This window comes from Alexandromys fortis, unplaced genomic scaffold (assembly GCF_014885135.2).
Source record: "Alexandromys fortis isolate MF-2015 unplaced genomic scaffold, M_Fortis_MF-2015_v1.1 scaffold_36, whole genome shotgun sequence".
In the NCBI taxonomy this organism is placed as follows: Eukaryota; Metazoa; Chordata; class Mammalia; order Rodentia; family Cricetidae; genus Alexandromys; species Alexandromys fortis.
Genome location: NW_026067915.1, coordinates 10,297,970 through 10,316,758, shown reverse-complemented (window position 1 = coordinate 10,316,758; position 18,789 = coordinate 10,297,970). Strand labels below are relative to the sequence as shown.

Below are 18,789 nucleotides of genomic sequence, written 5' to 3'. Positions count from 1 at the left end.
AATGACCAGAACTTCCTCGCTGTCTGTGAGTCCCAGGTTAAAGCGCTCTCAGAAGCTCTGGCCCAAGTCACCTGGTTTGATATCCTCACTAACTTCACTATCTTGTTCCTTCTCACTGCTTTTTTCATTTTCTCCATCCTGGATTTTATCACCTTCATCCGATTCATTTTCCACTTTGTTTTCAGCCTAAAAGTAGTAGAAAACAAGAACAGGGAATGAGTGAAGAAGTCCTTTAAGGAGTGAAAACATCGTAAGCTGACAACAGGTTTCACTACTTTTGCCAAAAACAGACTAAATTCTGAAGGGCCTAGTAAAGAAGACCTAGAAAAGAAACCAGCAAACTCTGAGATGCATCTTTATAACCAATTCAAAACCTGTGTGCTCATGGGATACTACATCTCCCAGTAGATAACATCATTTATTGAGTAAACAAAACAAAACATAAAAACTACACAAAGATACAGATGATTTCTGTCGTAGTCCCCTCTTCATGTGTGATATATGCATGCATGTTTGCACACGCATGAGGGGCCTATGGTTGACATTGGCAAATATCCCCAAGTCAGCCTGCTTGGGGACCTATCTCTGCCTACTGAGGCTAAAATTGCAGGCAGGCCCTCATGGGTACTAGGAACTGATGTGGGTGAAAGCACGCGACTGCCAGTGCCAGAGGAAACCTGATGAAAGGAACCAGATGCCCTCTTCTGGCCTCCTTAGGCACCAGGCATGCAAGTGATACAGACATACATGTAAGCAAAACACATACATACACCAATTAAAAATAAACTAGATTAAGGTAGAGTGCAGGGTTCAGCACGCAGGAGATGGGCACAGGTAGAGATCTGTAAGTCTGAGGATAACTGGACTACAGTGAGTTCCAGTCAGCCAGAGGTTCACAGTGCGACTATGTCCTAACAGAAACAACCCACAAGTTGGGTAGTGGGGGGTGGGAGACCGGGGGTGGCACGCAGATCTCTGAGTTTGAGGCCAGTCTGGTTTACAAAGTGAGTTCTAGGATAGCCAGGGCTACACAGAGAAACCTTGTCTCAAAAAACAAAAATCAAAAAAAAAAAAAACAAAAAACAAAAAAACCCACCTACAAAAGAAAGCAACCCAAAATAAAAGAATTAAATGAAATAACAAATTAGAATAACTCTTTGATAACTGTAACACTGTTGTAATTTTATCCAACTATATTAACTGTAGCCTTTCTTTATAATTTCATCCAACACATATAATCAAGACCTTAAATCCCATTCATGTATATTCACTCACAGCGACTGAAGTCACTAATAATATACACACATCAAGGTCGCCCTTGAAGAGGCTGTACATTCAGTACCATCCCTATGAACAGGGACAGGCAGTGACATGGACACTTAGGTGACATTCACAGGCTTTGAATCCTGGCCCTCCATTTCAATCTTGCCAGTTTTCACTCTTTAAAATCTACCCCAAAGGCCAGCTCCTCATAAATTCTTTACTAAGTATTCTTCTGTCGGCAGTTAAATTCTCCTAAAAAGTCATTTAGTATTCTGAAATTCTCTTCTGGTACAAGTATAACTTCCAGGTCCTACAATTCAATATTCACAATAAACAACTTTTGTATTCATACTCCCAACTGTGCCTCAACAGGGTACCAAGGAGGGCAAGGAGTGGACAAAACTCTAGCAAAGAATCAATGGAATTCAGCCTACATTAAGCTTAGCCAGAACTACACCTTAAAGAAAACCCAGGGTGGTCCTGAAGGTGACCTGACATTATCACAGAATCTGAAAACCAGTAAACTAAAAAGACCCTGTACGGTTTTTCTGATGCAACATCTGAATAGCCTTTACCTTTTCAAGCTGCTGACCATCGGAATCTGTTTCCATCTTTTCTTCTTCAGACCCTTCTACAAGTGAAGGAATAAAAACAATACAGAAATAGGTAAAAGTCAGTGTATTGTAGAGCATCTGTAATATGTATCTATGCATTGCAATTACTCAACCCTCCTGGTGGCAAAAGATTTCAAGCATACATAGCAAACACTAGATGGGGAAGGAATAAGGGTGTGAGAGTAAGAAATGTCATCAAAGTCAGGACAGTGGTAACTAAGGAGGGAAAGGCAGAGGAGACAGCAGGTTCAGTGCAGAGGGTCTGGAATGATGCTACGAATGTTTCTTCATCTAGGGTTGTTGATGGGGAAAGGTTTAGGAAATATACTATGCTCATGTGAATTTTCTGTACATAGTAATAAAAGTTTTTAAAATATTTAAACATTTAATGAGTACATATTTCAATTGGGACCCACAGAAACACTGCTTAGTCCTATATGTGCTGAAACCACAAGCGCATCTAACTCTGGCCAGGGAGACCAGAAGTCTATCACAGCACACAAGGACGTAACCTGCCTCTGCCACAGAAGTACGAATAATGGCACGAGCATCTTCTAAGGAGCCATGACAACTGAAGAACACCTGGTCAGAAGTGCAATAACAATGTACACTAGGCATGCTATTAACAGAATCTATCCTTTATATAACATGATTTAAAAAAAAAAAAAAGATTTTTGGGCTGGAGAGATGGCTCAGAGGTTAGGAGCATTGCCTGCTCTTCCAAAGGTCCTGAGTTCAATTCCCAGCAACCACATGGTGGCTCACAACCATCTGTAAAGAGGTCTGGCGCCCTCTTCTGGTCTTCAGGCATACACACAGACAGAATATTGTATACATAATAAATAAATAAATATTAAAAAAAAAAGATTTTTCTATTAGAATTAAGGAAGAACATGATCTGATGTCAATGTATGTGGAGAGGGTGTAGAGGGAAAAAAGAAGACATTATAGAAAATATCCTTTTAAACAAAAACAGGCAAACATTCTTAAAGGTAATAAGAGTATGTCACATTTTTTAATAAAAGGGTTTAAACCCTCTAAATATTGAAATTTATATTATCCCATTGTATATGCAAGCATTTATCATCAATAAGAGGATTTAAACACTTTAAACAGGCTTATTAACAACATCACAAAAGCAGTGCTCAAAGCTACTGATTAGGAAAACTATTGTCTAGTTTTTGAGCATGAATACACCAATGTCTTTGTTTCCAAAGTAATGATTGACAAGTAGCTACTGATTGATACCGTCCCAAAAGCTCTAACCATAGTACCAGAAGCAGCACCAGATCATGCCAAGACCAGGACTTGAAAGGAGCAATATTATCAACATGTAACCCCTTTGGTCTAGCCAAGTTCAAGGAAAGAAAGAATACCTATGCTTCAATTCTTGTACAGGGCTGCCTAAAAACTTAGAAAATGTGGTCCTAAGACAGTGGCAAACTATGCTCATATAAGTAGCATTTATTTAAACTTAGAGAGCTTATATGGTATTTATTTATGCTTTTCTTTCTTTGATATAGCATCTTACTATATTGCTGTGGCCAAACTATGAAGACCAGTTTAGCCAGAAATCAGAGATCCTCCTCCGGTCTGCCTCCCGAATGCTGGGATTAAAGGTATGCTACATTGAATCTAGCAAGGGGATGTATGTATACATACATGTGTATATATTTTAGTGAGGGAGATATATTTAGGGTGACAAGAATTGGAGGTAGGGGGATGAGCAAGATAAGTTGCATATATTTATGAAAATTTCAAGCTGAAAGAGTCATGATAGCAGAGTATAAAAGATGACATGGAGAAAATGACCGTATGAGACACACGCTGTGGGATAATGATCTTGTACACGGAAAAGATCTGTCACTATTACTGGTTTAATAAAATGCCAATTGGTCGGTAGCCAGGCAGAAAGTATAGGTGGGGCAACCAGACTAGGAAGCAAGATGAGAATGCCTCACTGAGAGACGGTATCAAGACACATGTTTAAACACAAATAAGAATTATGGGTTAATTTAAGTTGCAAGAGCTAGTTAATAATAAGCCTGAGCTAACAGACCAAACGCTTTATAATTAATATAAGCCTCTGTGTTTCATAGGGAGAATAGCTGCAGACTGGGTAGGACAGAAACCTCTACCTCTATTTACAGACACAAAGGGATGCTATAGCATAAATAAAACAAAAAGTATGAAGCTATTAAAATAACACTAGTCACATCTCAGTATCTTTGTGTGTTCCCCACCCTCAAACTGAATACTCTTCAAGGTAATGCTTATTTATTTCAATTATTAAAAAATGTGGTCCAGAAGCTCTTGGAGCCTCCAAAGAAAAAGCAGTTTCCATAAAACTAGTGTTATTTGTGTTTCCTCATTCACTCTTTTTCACATATGTGGAGTTGTGGTTTTAGAAAAACCTGCATGATGAGCAGCCACTTAAAGCAACATGTTCCAGTGATGGCTTTAGATTTGTCTCTAACTTTAAAAAGGTGTTACAGATGAAGTCATAGCTCACACATGTTAGTTCAGCCCTGGAGGCTCTGCTTTCTAAAACATGAAGTATCTTTGGTAACTGGTCTCTTTCAAGACACCAGTAAGTTCAGTCTTGTGAGGAAGAAGAGGAAAGGCTGCACTGAATGACCGGAACTCTGTACATGGAGACTCTAGGTGTCGTTCTCCACATTAAATGTAAGTACCGCTCAACTAATAAACAGTATACACCACATGAGCCTGTCACCACTTTATGTTCTTAACTGCACTAAAATTGTGGACTACTCTTTTCATATCTGAATAAGAATGTTGTATTGTGGCTACCAGGTTTATTTCCCACTCTCTGAACAAAGTCCTCTCCATTTCTCCCTCACTGTTCATTAAAAAAGAGCACTTGCCTTAACCTGCTCTTGGGACATTCTAGATGGTCCCAACATTCAGCTCAAACCCACTACCCATGGGAAGCATTCCTCAGTCTAAAATGACATCTACTCTTGCACTACTTCCTATGCATAGTGTTCCTTGAATAATTATTTATGTGCTTTTGTTTTACCCAGAAATCCTCCAATGCTAGAATGATTGTTTTTGAACCATGTACAACTGAACATAAAAGTCAGTCTCATTAGACAATTCTGTATGTTCTCTTACTTGACACAAATACTTCATAGCAAGAGGTATGGGTGTGTGTGTGTGTGTGTGTGTGTGTGTATATATATATATATATATATAGTCAAGAAAGTATATGGGTNTGTGTGTGTGTATATATATATATATATATATAGTCAACAAAGTGCCTAATTTGACACAATAGTCTCCATAACAGAAATTATACCCCCCCCTAAAAGTAAAATTATCAGGATTACTTAAATCTTCACTAGTCCTTAATGGTTAAAATCTCAATTATGAACTATTCATAAGATTTTAGTCTATACTTCAAGCAGACTAGGCTGGCCTCGAACACAGGCAGTTCCACCTGCCTGTGCCTTGAGTGCTGGGAATTGAAGTTTCTAACACCATGCCTGGTTTGGAAACAAGTTTTTAACCCTCTAACTGATCAAGCTGGGCCTTCTCCATATAACTCTGAGGACTGACTCAAGGCCTGCTTACTCATACAGGCTGTATGATACAAAGACTCTTGATGATCATCCTGTTTGTCAAAACAACTCAACACGTCAAGATTCTCTAAAGAAAAAAAGCTGCAGACACTAAAAACTTGTGACCAAATAAATCTAAGCAGAATTTACAATAAAATGTCTGACAGACCAGATCCTTATTGACTTACTGACTCCTGCTCATTCCATCCTCCTTGAGGAAGTTTGTCCTTAAAAAAATGGCTACATCTTGTAAGATGGCTCAGCTGATAAACTGCCACCGACAGATAACCTGAGCTAGGTCCTAAGGACCCACAAGGTGAAAGGAGAGAACTGACTGCCGCAATTTTCCCTCTGTGCCCCTTGATACACAAAAAGTGTTAAGAGATGGGTGTTGGGAGGGGAGTAAAGAGACAGCTTAGTGGTTAAAAGCACCAACTGCTTTTTCAAAGAATGAGAATTTAATTTTCAACACCCATAAAGGGTGGCTCATATCTAACTATAACTACAGTTCCAAGAGATGCCACACTCTGTTTCTGGAGTCCCCTGGCACCTGCACTCACATGTACATATAAACACAAATACACACAACTCCAAAATGAACTCAGGGACAGTCAGGGATAAAGAGAAAGACTATCTCAAAAATCAAAAAACTACTTAGATTCACACCATTATGCTAGGTATTGAAGAAAACTATACTTATTTTTATAAAACACATGCAAACTACTTAAAGGTCCAAAGAATCACACACTACCTACAACTTAATTTGAAATAAATGAACAAAAATAACTTGAAAACAAAATGGCATTTGTCTAAATACATACTATGGCCGTAGATTAACAGTAAGTCGCATGACAGGAAGGAAAGGAAACCTGATGTCCTCTGGCCTCCATAAACACAGGGATACAAGCATGTACTAACATTAAACATATCACACACAAAGACACATACACCAAAATAAAATAAAATAAAATTGTAAAAAGCTAGCCTGACAGAAATTGAGGGGGCAAGGACAGGTCCCAGAGCTCAGGCTATGTAGAACTGGGGAAGGTCGGTCAATGGTCACTAAGCTCCAGTCAGTAGTTCTGCTGTGCCACTGCACACCATGGTGACAACAGATAAAAACTTGAAAAACTCTTGAGTCATAGGATTTATAGGATTTTTCTTTTAAAGATTTGTTTGTGTGCCGGGCAGTGGTGGCACACGCCTTTAATCCCAGCAGAGGCAGGCGGATCTCTGTGAGTTCGAGGCCAGCCTGATCTACAAGAGCTAGTTCCAAAGCTACAGAAAAACCCTGTGTCAAAACAACAACAACAAAAAAAAAGATTAGTTTATGTATGTGTTATCCTTTCCTTGTGATATCTTTGTTTAGTTTTGACATTTGGAAATTACAGCCAAAGAATGACTTAAAAATTATCCTCACAATTTAAATATTTGGAGAAACACTGTAAATTCTTCTTAATTTTGTGTTGTTTGGTTTTGTGTATAGTATGTGTGTTTTGCCCTGGCTGTCCTAGAACTAGCTCTTGTAGACCCGTCTGGCCTCGAACTCAGAGATCCACCTGCCTCTGCCTCCCAAGTGCTGGGATTAAAGGCTTGCACAAACACTGCCTGGGAATTTTTCTTAATTTTGTATAAGCCCCTTTTGGCTTATATCTACCCATAATTTATCCATTTCATATGCTATCTAATCAGTAATGAGAAATTAAAAGGAAAAGCTCATGACTGAAAAAGGAAACGAATCAAGCCTACCAGCTAGTGAATGTGTATGTAACTACAGTGTGTCAGCACAGCAGGTACTGCTCGGCTACCAAAGGAATGAAGGGGGCTAACCGGTCAGATGGTGAAGTACTTGGCTCACACGCACAAGCTCTGCATTAATGTCCCAGCACTATAAAAGTAGGTGTGACTACCTAGGACAGAGAGCAAACAAGCTCCACTGGGAGCAGAAGACAGGAGCAAATACAGCTCCAGAAGCCAACCCAGTTCCAGGACACTGTGGATCAGGACTGAGCCAGCAAACACATCCCAGAGTCAGAGATCTCACTGGAACAGGTACAGGGGAGTAACCGTTGAGCTAGTGAGCCAGAGCCAGAGACTGCTGAGGGTCCGGATGTGAACCTGGGACCTTCAAGGGAGTAGACCTAAGGCCAGAACCCCAGTGGGTCTAGGCCTGAGTCTAGGATCTCTCAAGAACTAGGCCTGAGCCAGGAACTCTGACAGTCTGGGCGGGAGTGAACCTGGCACCTCTGAGGGAATAAGCAAGAACCAGATATCTCAGCATGGCCAGGCGTGAATCTGGGTCCTCAGACGGAGGAGGCCTGAGCCAGGACACCTCTGTGGGTCCAGACATTGATCTGGGACATCAAAGGGAACAGGCAGGAACCTGAACCTCTGCAGGTCTGAACGAGAGTCTGGGACCTCTGAGGGAGTAAGCAGGACTGGATCCAAGTAAAAAGTCCTCTCGCACATAATAAAACACTAAACATACAGAGTAAAGAAAGACTATTAAGAGCTGCAAAGGAAATAGGTCAAGTAACATACAAAGGTAGACCTATCAGAATTACATCTGACTTCTAGTGGAGACAGTGAAAGCCAGAAGGTTGTGGTCAAGCGTTATGCAGACATAAAGAGACCATGGATGCCAGCCCAGACTACTATACCCTGCAAAACTGTCAATCACCATAGAAGGACAAAACAAGATATTCCATGACAAATCTAGATTCCACTAATACCTAGCCACAAACCCAGCCCTACACAAATTACTAGAAGGAAAACTTCAACCCAAGGAAGTTGGCTACACCAACAAAAAACACAGAAAATTGATGGCCTCATAGCAGCAAATCCCAAAGAAAGGGAAAACACAGATTAACATCACCAACAATGGAAACTAAATTAACAGGAAACAGCAATCACTGGTCATCAATATCCCTTAATATAAATGGACTCAACTCACCTATAAAAGGGCACAGGCTAACAGATTGGATATGAAAACAGAATCCATCCTTTTTCTACATACAAGAAACACATCTCAACCTCAGAGATAGACATCGTCTCAGAGTAAAGGGTTGGGAAAAAAATATACCAATCAAATGGACCTAAGAAACAAGGGGGTGTAGCTATCCTAATATTTACCCAAATAGACTTCAAACTAAAATCAATCAAAAGAGACAAAAGAAGGTCATTTCATATTAGTAACAGGAAAAATCCATCAAGAGGAAATTTCAATACTGAACATCTATACCCCCAAAACAAGGTTACCCTCATATGTCAAAGAAACACTTCTAAAGTTTAAATCATATATCACAGGCTAATAGTGGGAGACTTCAACACTCCCCTCTCACTACTGGACAGGCCAATCAGACAAACAATGAACAGAGAAATAAGAGAATTGACAGATGTTATGACTCAACTGGACTTAACAGACATCTATAGAATATTCCATCCAAACAGAAAAGAATATACCTTCTTCTCAGCACCTCATGAAACCTTCTCAAAAACTGACCACATACTCAGTAACAAAACAAACCTCAACAAATAAAAAAAAAGTTGGAATAACCCAATGTACTTTATCAGATCACCATGGTATAAAACTAGAAGTCGAATCCCTCGCGCCCGTCCTTTCCAGCTTAGGCCCGGCAGAATGGCTCCCGCAAAGAAGGGTGGCGAGAAGAAGGGCCGTTCTGCCATCAACGAGGTGGTGACCTGAGAATACACCATCAACATTCACAAGCGCATCCATGGCGTGGGCTTTAAGAAGCGTGCTCCTAGGGCACTCAAAGAAATCCGGAAATTTGCCATGAAGGAGATGGGGACTCCAGATGTGCGGATTGATACCAGGCTCAATAAAGCCGTCTGGGCCAAAGGAATAAGGAATGTTCCATATCGTATCCGGGTACGTTTGTCCAGAAAACGTAATGAGGATGAGGACTCACCAAACAAACTCTACACGTTGGTAACTTACGTGCCTGTTACCACATTCAAAAATCTACAGACAGTCAATGTGGATGAGAACTAACCTACTGAATCTCAAATAAAGTTGGAGAACAGCCAAAAAAAAAAAAACTAGAAGTCAACAACAATACTAATTCCAGAAAACACACAAACACATGGAAATTAAACAATGCTCACCTGAATCATCAATGGGTCAAGGAAGAAATTAAGGGAGTTTTTCCAGCTTGATACAGACAGACAATGGAATCCTGATTATGACCTTTCTAAGCTGTACTTGACAATAGTGACAAAGTTCACACGCATAGGCAAATGAGAACAGTCACGATGATTGTAGGGAGGGAGAGCTGACACTACTAACCTCAAAATTTAATTCAAAGTATTCTGAAAAAAAAAAAATGATGGCGCATGCCTTTAATCCCAACACTCTGGAAGCAGAGGCAGGCGGATCTCTGACAGTTCGAGGTCAACCCGGTCTACACAGTGCGTTCCAGAAAACCCATCTTGAAAACCAAACACCCCACACACATACACACAAAGGGGCGGGGGGCGCAGGAGGCTGTAAAAGATCCATCCTCATCAAGAGAATCATGAAGATATCCACTTCAAACCAATAGGGTGGCAAATACAAAACAAACACCGATGAAAAGAAGGTTGAGAAATGGGAACTCCTATACACCAGTAAGAACCTCAAATATACAGGCATAATGGAAATGTCTGACAGTTTTTTAGAGAGCTAAACACAGACTACCACAGAACCGAGAAATACTGTGTTCACAAAATGGTTGTATAAAATGATTATCATTATTTGGAAGTAGTATAAAAGCAGTAAAAAACAGAAGAAATGTACAGGATAAATGTCTATGCGCTGATGAAAAATAAACTAACACTGAACATATGCTCAGAGCACTATTCAGCAAAGCAAAGAACGATGTACGATCCTGGAGAACACTGTGCTAAACAAAGAATCAGGACATAGGGAATTCCAGGACAGCCAGGTGTTAAACAGAGAAACCCTGACTCAAAAAACAGAGAAAGTCATAACTGTAATACTGTTCAATTTCCAGGCTTGTATTCAGTTCTTGCTTTCTCTGTGCCATCATGTCCCATGCCCCACAAGTATGTGAGAGGGGAGAAAAAAAATCATACAGTAAACTTAAGAGCCAAGTTTATACTAATCATTTTGTTCGCTTAAGTGTAAGCAAATCCTCTTATTTTGCACACTGACAGGGAATATAAACATCTAGTAACCAAGTCCTGGGCACAGCAGTGACTCACCAAGCTTCTCTGGCTCATCAGGACCTGTGCCTGCAATACAGCTGCTTTCCAAGCCATAGGTGGGGTCCACCTTCCCAGAGGCTCTTGCGGCCTCTTGTACCTTTTTGACATGTGCTTCAACTAATTCCAGTGGTACTTCTTCTCGGACCCGAGAAAACTCCTCTGATTAAAGATAAAAAGAAAATAACATTTTCATTTTGCATAGCTATGTGCTCCTACACATGATCCAGAGTATCTGGCATAACAGCATTGGTTTTGTTGCAATAAACTCTCTGGGGCAGAAGGTAAAATGAATCAATCAAATATTTTACCCTAAACATCATAGTAACTTTTTAAATATATTTTTAAAGATTTTTGATGATCTATTGGTAACAATTAAAACTGCAGTCCTACTTTTACCTTTGTGTTGGCTAGACTGGTAGTTGTAAAATCACCAAGGACCAAACCACTATAAAGACAAAAATCCTATTAACATAAGACCATTTGGACACAATTAATTTACTACAAAAATACAAAGTAAGTTTCATTCCTTAACTCTACTAATCACCTAATGCCACAAAAACATTTCTTTTTCTTTATATATTCGAGAGGGGAGAAAATGTGTGTGTATACGTATGTAGGAGACAAGATCCACAGGAGTCTAAGATGAACCAAAAGGTCGTGATTCTTTTGCCTCTGCCAGGCAGAAGCTGGCATCTCGTAGGTGTCTGACATCACATCTAGCTGCTTCCCCCATTCTAAAGAAATATTATATTGGCCAGCAAGATAGCTCAGCAGGAAAAGGCACTTGGGGCTAGACTGAGGGTTTTAAGTTAATTCACAAGGCACACGTGGGGAGGAAAGAACCAAACTTTCCACTGCTAGTCCTCTGACCTTCAGACATATATCACGGTAGGTGACTGCACGAACACACACAAAATAGGTCTTTAAAAAAGTGGAAGAAAACTTAACAAATGCTCTTAACTTACAACCTATGAATACTTTAAAAGGTTATTTATAATTTTTAATGAAGCCCATTATCTTTAGGGTCTTTTTGGTGATTTACATAAATGAGTATAATAACAGATATATGCATATATTAAAACATTTGTGAGTGTGTATGTGTGGGTTTCTGTTTGCGTGTAAAATAGCTTACTAGCGCACTCCAGGTTTACATCAGGCCAGATTTTCTCTATCACTTTTTCCTCCATCTTACTCCCTGAGATACTGTCTCACCATTCATCTCTGCCCCAGGGCAGATGCTACAAGCACATACTGGAATGTCCAGCTCTTACATGGGCTTTGGAAAGCCAAATTCAGGTCCTCATGCTTACATAGCAGGCACTTTAAACAAGTTTAAGCTCATGGCCAATAATATCAAATCTGAGGTCAGATGTTAGTGCTGGAGAAGTAGCTAACACAGACAGTACATACCCAAAGCTGCTTTTGCTGCAGCAGAGGCCACACGGGGGTCAACTACAGATGCTAAAAAAGCAACAGTACTCATCACTGGGTTCCCTGACTGGCTGAAAGGGACAGGCTGGTAAGCTAGCGGCCCAAGGGAAGCATCTGAATTTTCAAGGTATGGGTCCTCAATGGGAAGCCTCAAAAAATGGAGGATGCATTCATCCTGAGTACGACTTCCAACATGTTCTGAGACTTTATTCCAATCATCCTTGTACATCTCCAGGGCCTAAATGAACACATAAACAAAAGACTGTTAATATCAATCAAAAACTGGGTAGCGATTTAGTTGTGATGGCACATGCCTTTGAACCTCAGTGCTCAGTAAACTGAGACAGAAGTCTTGAAGATTATCAGACTGGGAAAGAGCCTATCTCAAAATAATAACATAAATAATTACTTGTATACATTAAATAAAATATATGCTATTATAACACTATTGTTTAAAAGAATCAGTAATGTTTATATAAAAAATTCCAAAGAAACTATGGAGTAGTAGTAGAGGATTAACACTGAATATCAAATGACAGGTTAAAAGAAGAACAGAAGACAAAAGCAATACTTGTATTTCTCTAGTGGGAATGAACAAATTTAAATTGGAAAAAAAAAACAGTTGGAACAGCATGAAAATGAAATAAAAGGCAATAAATTATGTAAGAAGAACATGATATAAAGAAAATCAAAGTAAGAGAAGTCAATGATTAACTAAATGAAGAGACACAGTTAATTCCTCAGCTACCATTCTACGCTCAGGCTAAATCAGAAGTTATCAAAGACTACCAGCAGGGATAAGCAGGGTGGCTTAGACACAAGTAACTGTTCAGCAGCCCAGATGATGCTAGACACTGATCCCACAGTTGTCCTGCTTTCCACATAGACTCGGACAACACGTATAAACACGTACATAGAAACACAAAATAATAAAATTAAGATCTACAAGATGATATAATTTAATAGAAAATGAGACTAACAGTAAGATTTTGAAATATATATATATATATATATAAGGACTGAAGCAACTTAGAAGACACTTTTAGTGGCTTGCGGAACATACATGTGTCTAGGGCCATGACTTCCTACCCTGTTCATTTTCTGGTGGGGGCATCTGGGATTAAAGCCAGGAGCTTTTGTGTGTCCTAGGTAGAGCTTCTTACATTTTTACAACACTAAAAAACACTTAAAACAAATTATCTCTCTTGCCTTCAATGATATCACATTTTATCTTTTAGCATAAGCCCAAACATGATCAAAACAACCCCATTCCCTCCTCCTCCAGCTGAAGGGTTCGTCAAATCCAAAGACACTATTCTAAGCCAGGAGGTGGTGGCATACACTTTAATATACAGCACTTGGGAGGCAGAAGCAGGTAGGTCTCTGTGAGTTCAAGGCCTGCCTGGTCTACAGAGTGAGTTCCAAAACAGGCTCCAAAGCAACACAGAGAAACCGTATCTTAAAAAAACAAAATAAATAAAAATGAAAAAAAAACAATAAGAAATAAAAGTGGCCAGGCATGGTGAAACATGTCAGCACTGAGGAAGTGGAGGCAGGTAAACGTCTGACTTTAAGGCCAGCTTGGTTTACACAATGAGTTCCACAACTAGGGCTACGTAAAGTACTTGGTCTCAAAACAAACACCCACACAATGAGTGGGCAGTATCAAAAAATAGTCAGAAATATTTTTAAACGTATCCCAATGAAGCAACTAGATTTACCCATTACAGAGAAATCTAAGTTTCATTTGGATATAACTCATAATTTCGCTGGTTTACTATTCTGAAGCTTATCTTGAGGTTGTGTATAGAAACAGGTGTGTGAGCCGTCATGCCACGTGTGTGCACGACCAGAGGTCAATGTAAGGTTATTGTCCACCTGATTTTTAGACACAGGGCACTCTCTAAGCTAGAGCCCAGAAAGTCAGTCATTTGGCTCAGCTTTGCAGCCAAGCAGGACCACTTGAGTTCAATCCTTGGCTCCTATACTGGGGAAGAGAAACACTGCCTCCATGTAGTGTCATGTGCCCTCCACAACACAAGTGAAACAACAAAGCCCTTAGCTACCTCCTTTTTTTTATCCCAGTGCCAGAGTTATTCAAATGTACTGCTGTTAGCCCAACTACTCAAAACTGTGTTGACTTATGGCTAAATCACAAAAATGAATTTTCTAACAGATCTGAAGGCTAGAAAAACAAAGTACACCAAAGGCCAAGGTACAAATACGGAAGGACAGAAATGTGCTTTGGTTTCTGAAAAAAGGGATCCTATGTGGCCTAAGCAGTGTAGCCCCCACTCCACCCCCTTTTCTTTTTTTAATCTGGCTTTTCAAGACAGGGACAGGATTTCTCTGCAGCTTTGGAACCTGTCCTAGAACTAGCTCTTATAGACTAGGCTGGCCTCAACTCACAGAGATCCACCTGCCTCTGCCTCCCAAGTGCTGGGATTAAAGGCGTGTGCCACCATACCTGGCATTTTCTGTGTGTGTATATGCATGTGTGTTGTTTTTTCTATGAAGGTTTTTAAGACAGAGTTGTCATATCTAATCATGAAAGGAAAGGACTTGCAATCCTTAGGCACCAGCCTTCAAATGCTAGGATTAGAGGCTGTATACAGGAAAACCAACTTTAAAAAAAAAAACAAACAAACCTTTTTTAAAGATTTATTTATTTATTATATATACAACATTTCTTCCATGTACACTTGCACACCAGAAGAGGGCACCAGATCTCATTACAGATGGCTGTGAGCCACCATGTGGTTGCTGGGAATTGAACTCAGGACCTCTAAAAGAGAAGTCAGTGCTCTTAACCGCTGAGCCATCTTGCCAGCCCATGGAAAATCAATTTTTAAGCTAGTGATTGTGCTAACAAACTGCATTTATGGACAGTGTTAATGGTAAACAATGCTGCTGAGACTTACTTCGTCTTAGGTTAAAAAAAAAAAATCAACATAAATACAGTCTAGATCTCACCTGCAGCAAAGAAAATGTACTATTGTTTAAGGGTAAACCAGTTTGCTTCAGTACGTTCAGAGTAAACAGTAGCTCAGAACTTCTTACGTCACTCTGTAATACCCATTAATCTCATATTTTTGGTTGTGAATCTAGTCTTTAATGGTTGAGCCATCTCTCCAGTCCTATCCACTGAACTTAACGAAAACCAAAGAACACCAGTGTGCAGAAGTAACTGTTGCTGTTTTCAGTTCTAGTACAATTAAATTTCTCCTCATGGCACAAAGATTCCAAAACAGCACTGCAAAAAAGCTGTATTCCTTGGGAGTATTGAGTACACACTCCTGTCCAATCACTATGCATGACAGGCGCGGCTGGTCAAGAGTTCTGATTTTAAAACGTGGTACTGAAAAGGCACATGCTTAACACTGACATCCAAAGGACAGACTAGAATAACTAAAAATAGTAACAAAAACACTAAAAAAGTTATCTTTTCGAATTCTCCTGAGAGACAATGAAGAAAAGCGAGGAAGTAGAAACTTGCATGCATCAGTTGCAGGCCTATGTCACTGTTAGCTTACCTCCAGGAGAAGGAGAGTCTCCTGCTCGGTCCACTCCCTTCCGGCACTAGCACCTTTGCTCTAAAGACAAAAAGTAGAGATCCATTTATTCATCACAGATGCACAGTGCGGGGCTCAGCAGACGTTGTCAAGCTCACAGCAGGGCTTTATTCAATCCACCAAGATGAGTCCCCAATAACTAAACATTCAAAACCGTCAGCAGAAGGCCCGAAATGCTTTAACAGACCCTTGTTTTCAACAGTCACAGGAACTACTTCCATAATATTTCAACTTGGGAAGATATGCAATCTGAAAATTTATGAATAAGAAAAATCATCTATAATTATACAAAACTAATCTAAGAGCCAGACAGAAGGATGACAGGGTAAAGGCTGTCACTGTTAGGGCAAGAAGCCTGAGTCTGATTCTCCAGAACCCACATGATTGAAAGAGAACAGTGTCTTCCAAAACTTGTCCTGTGACCTCCACACAACCATGAGTGTGCACACACATACACACATAAATAAATACAGTGGGGAAAATATTAAGATAAATATCTAGTTAAACGTGAACAAAGATCTTTCCCTAAAATTCTAGGACAAATAGCACCACATATATACAACACTAGATTATTTTTTAATAATTTACTTTAACTTTAGCGATGCGAGTGTTTGGCCCACATGTGTGCACCATGTGCAAACAGTACACACAAAGGCCAGAGAGGGCAGCAGATCCCTGCAACTGGACTTATATAAGGTAGTAAGTTCCTTGTGAGTGGTAGGACCCAACCAAGGTCCTTTGCAAGACCAGTAAGTATCCTCAGCTACTGGGTCATCTTCGACCCCCAAAGTTTGGCTTCTTAATTCCAACCCTAACAATTCCACATTATCCCAATCTCTATCTCTGAAAAGTCTCCAAGTCGTTCCTGAAGCTCACATGACCTTTCTCGACAATCCTTTCCATGAGAAAGATGGTTTTAGGATATAGGTACCCTATAGGTTATAAGCCATCTAAGCTATGACAAGATAATCCTTGATTTGAAGGAAATGTTCCAATCATAGATTTACTTGGGACAGGCTACATGGAATAGTTGATAATATTCTCTACTTTTAAATGTATGAACTCCAAAGACAAATGCTATAATATTACAAATTTTCCTACTTTTAACTTCGCTAATCTTTGAAAACCTGTTATATATAAATAGAAAAATTACCATTCCATGGTTGTGTTGCTAAATCTTACCAATGTAAATGCTAGAATTTCATTCTGTATCTCAGTTACACGCACACAGTAAAGATTTAATTATGCTTTACTAGGCCTCTACAACGTTCAGTTTAAATCATGATGAGTATCGAACATTTGCAAAACTAAACACAAAAATCCCCAAATTCAGTTTTTAAGCTAAGTATCCAGAATTCCTAAAAGTTAGTTTTTTTCTAGTTTTGTGGTACATAGAAATTAACCCAGACAATAGGACATGGTAGGCAAGTGAAGTCTCATTGAGATAAATCTTTGACTATAAAAGCAAGTTTAATGAAAATATGCACTCACAATATATTGCTAAAATGCACTTAGAAGTATTTTAAGACAAAGGAACTTCTTAATAAACCCGAATCAGAGGTATCAATCAGATTGAGAAACAAAACCATTAACATTTCATCTGACCTCAGAAGGAACCAAACACAGAAAAATCTGGGGACAACTATACAACTTAGACACAGACAGCACTGATGAGCAGGCCAACAACCATCACTCCATTTCTTCCACGTACAAGAATTCGCTGCATCTGCACTGCTTACATCAAGACCTATTTCCTAACTTAAAGACAAGGGGCTTTCACAAGCCTCTTCAGGGGCTTAGAAATGTAAGCTGCAGGAGAATTCTGTATGGTTTGTTTCTTTTATATTTACTGAAGTGCACAAATCTGAGGATTTCAGATAAAAACTTCCTTCCCATGTAAAAAAAAAAAAATTGTGAAAGGGAGCAAGATATAAAGCTTAGTGCTTAAGGGCACTTAGTGCTCTAGGAGAGAAAACAAGCTCAGGTTCCACCACTCAGGCGGTTACAAACAATTTTAAGTACAGATCAAGGAATATAATGGCCACTTCTGACCTCTAAGGACACTAGGCTTCAAGTGTAGCCTATACGCATAATACATATACAGCAATTATGATGAGTTTGGGGGATGGATTTTGTCCTAGTCATGTAATCTGTATGAAAGTAAGTGGAATGTTCCTTTTACTTTTTACACTATTACAGTGCTTGAACAAACAAAAAAATATTACTAATAAACATTTAAGTTATTTTCATTTTGTCAGTTCTATGTAAGATTTTACAATTGTTTCTTATTTTTGGTTTCACTAGTTGTATGTCTATTAATAATTGGATATCTATGCTTGCCTTTAGGAGCATTCTACATTTCTTTGGTATTTGCTACAACTTAAGCAGTGGAATCTTGACCTAGAGTGCTGTTTTGACTACCAGGTACACAGGAATAGAAATAAGTCCACCCGGGCTGGAGAGATGGCTCAGAGGTTAAGAGCATTGCCTGCTCTTCCAAAGGTCCTGAGTTCAATTCCCGGCAACCACATGGTGGCTCACAACCATCTATAATGAGGTCTGGTGCCCTCTTCTGGCCTGCAGGCATATACACAGAAAGTATATTGTCTACATAATAAATAAGTATTTAAAAAAACAAAAAAGAAGTCCATCCTAGTCTTGACTATTTCTCATTTTTTTCTATTTTTGTTTACATATTTCTATGCTTTTAAATAGCCTATATGCACATCTATGGATTTGGGATCTGAAAATATCATGCCTTCTCAATTAACAGCTTTTTTTTTTCCGTCTTGGTTTTTTTCAAGACAGGGTTTCTCTGTGGCTTTGGAGCCTGTCCTGGAACTAGCTCTGTAGACCAGGCTGGTCTCGAACTCACAGAGATACGCCTGCCTCTGCCTCCCAAGTGCTGGGATTAAAGGAATGTGCCCCCACCGCCCAGCTTCAATTACAGCTTATTATCACCAGATGTGTTTAAGTAGCTTCATCTGCAATCTACTTATGCTAGTATCAATACAGTGCTCCAGCTCTACAGTGTATGTAGGTATATCTTCTTCCATGTATTACTTTTACTTGTGTCTATGTTCTAAACTCAAGTTTCTG

General features: G+C 39.4%; 1 protein-coding gene and 1 pseudogene across 2 annotated transcripts in view; one reads left to right on the top strand and one right to left on the bottom strand.

Annotated features, from left to right (window-relative positions):
* Positions 1-18,789, bottom strand: part of Smarcc1 (SWI/SNF related, matrix associated, actin dependent regulator of chromatin subfamily c member 1) — a 106,166-nt gene that overhangs the window by 35,182 nt on the left and 52,195 nt on the right. For both annotated transcript variants that reach the window (XM_050139242.1, XM_050139243.1), the window contains exons 19-23: positions 15,652-15,711; positions 12,098-12,356; positions 10,685-10,846; positions 1,839-1,894; positions 72-186 (exon numbers count right to left, since the gene is read on the bottom strand). In XM_050139242.1, coding sequence (XP_049995199.1) covers positions 72-186; positions 1,839-1,894; positions 10,685-10,846; positions 12,098-12,356; positions 15,652-15,711 — 652 coding nt within the window. The remainder of the gene's footprint in view (positions 1-71; positions 187-1,838; positions 1,895-10,684; positions 10,847-12,097; positions 12,357-15,651; positions 15,712-18,789) is intronic.
* LOC126499848 (60S ribosomal protein L31-like) lies at positions 9,084-9,475 on the top strand (annotated as a pseudogene).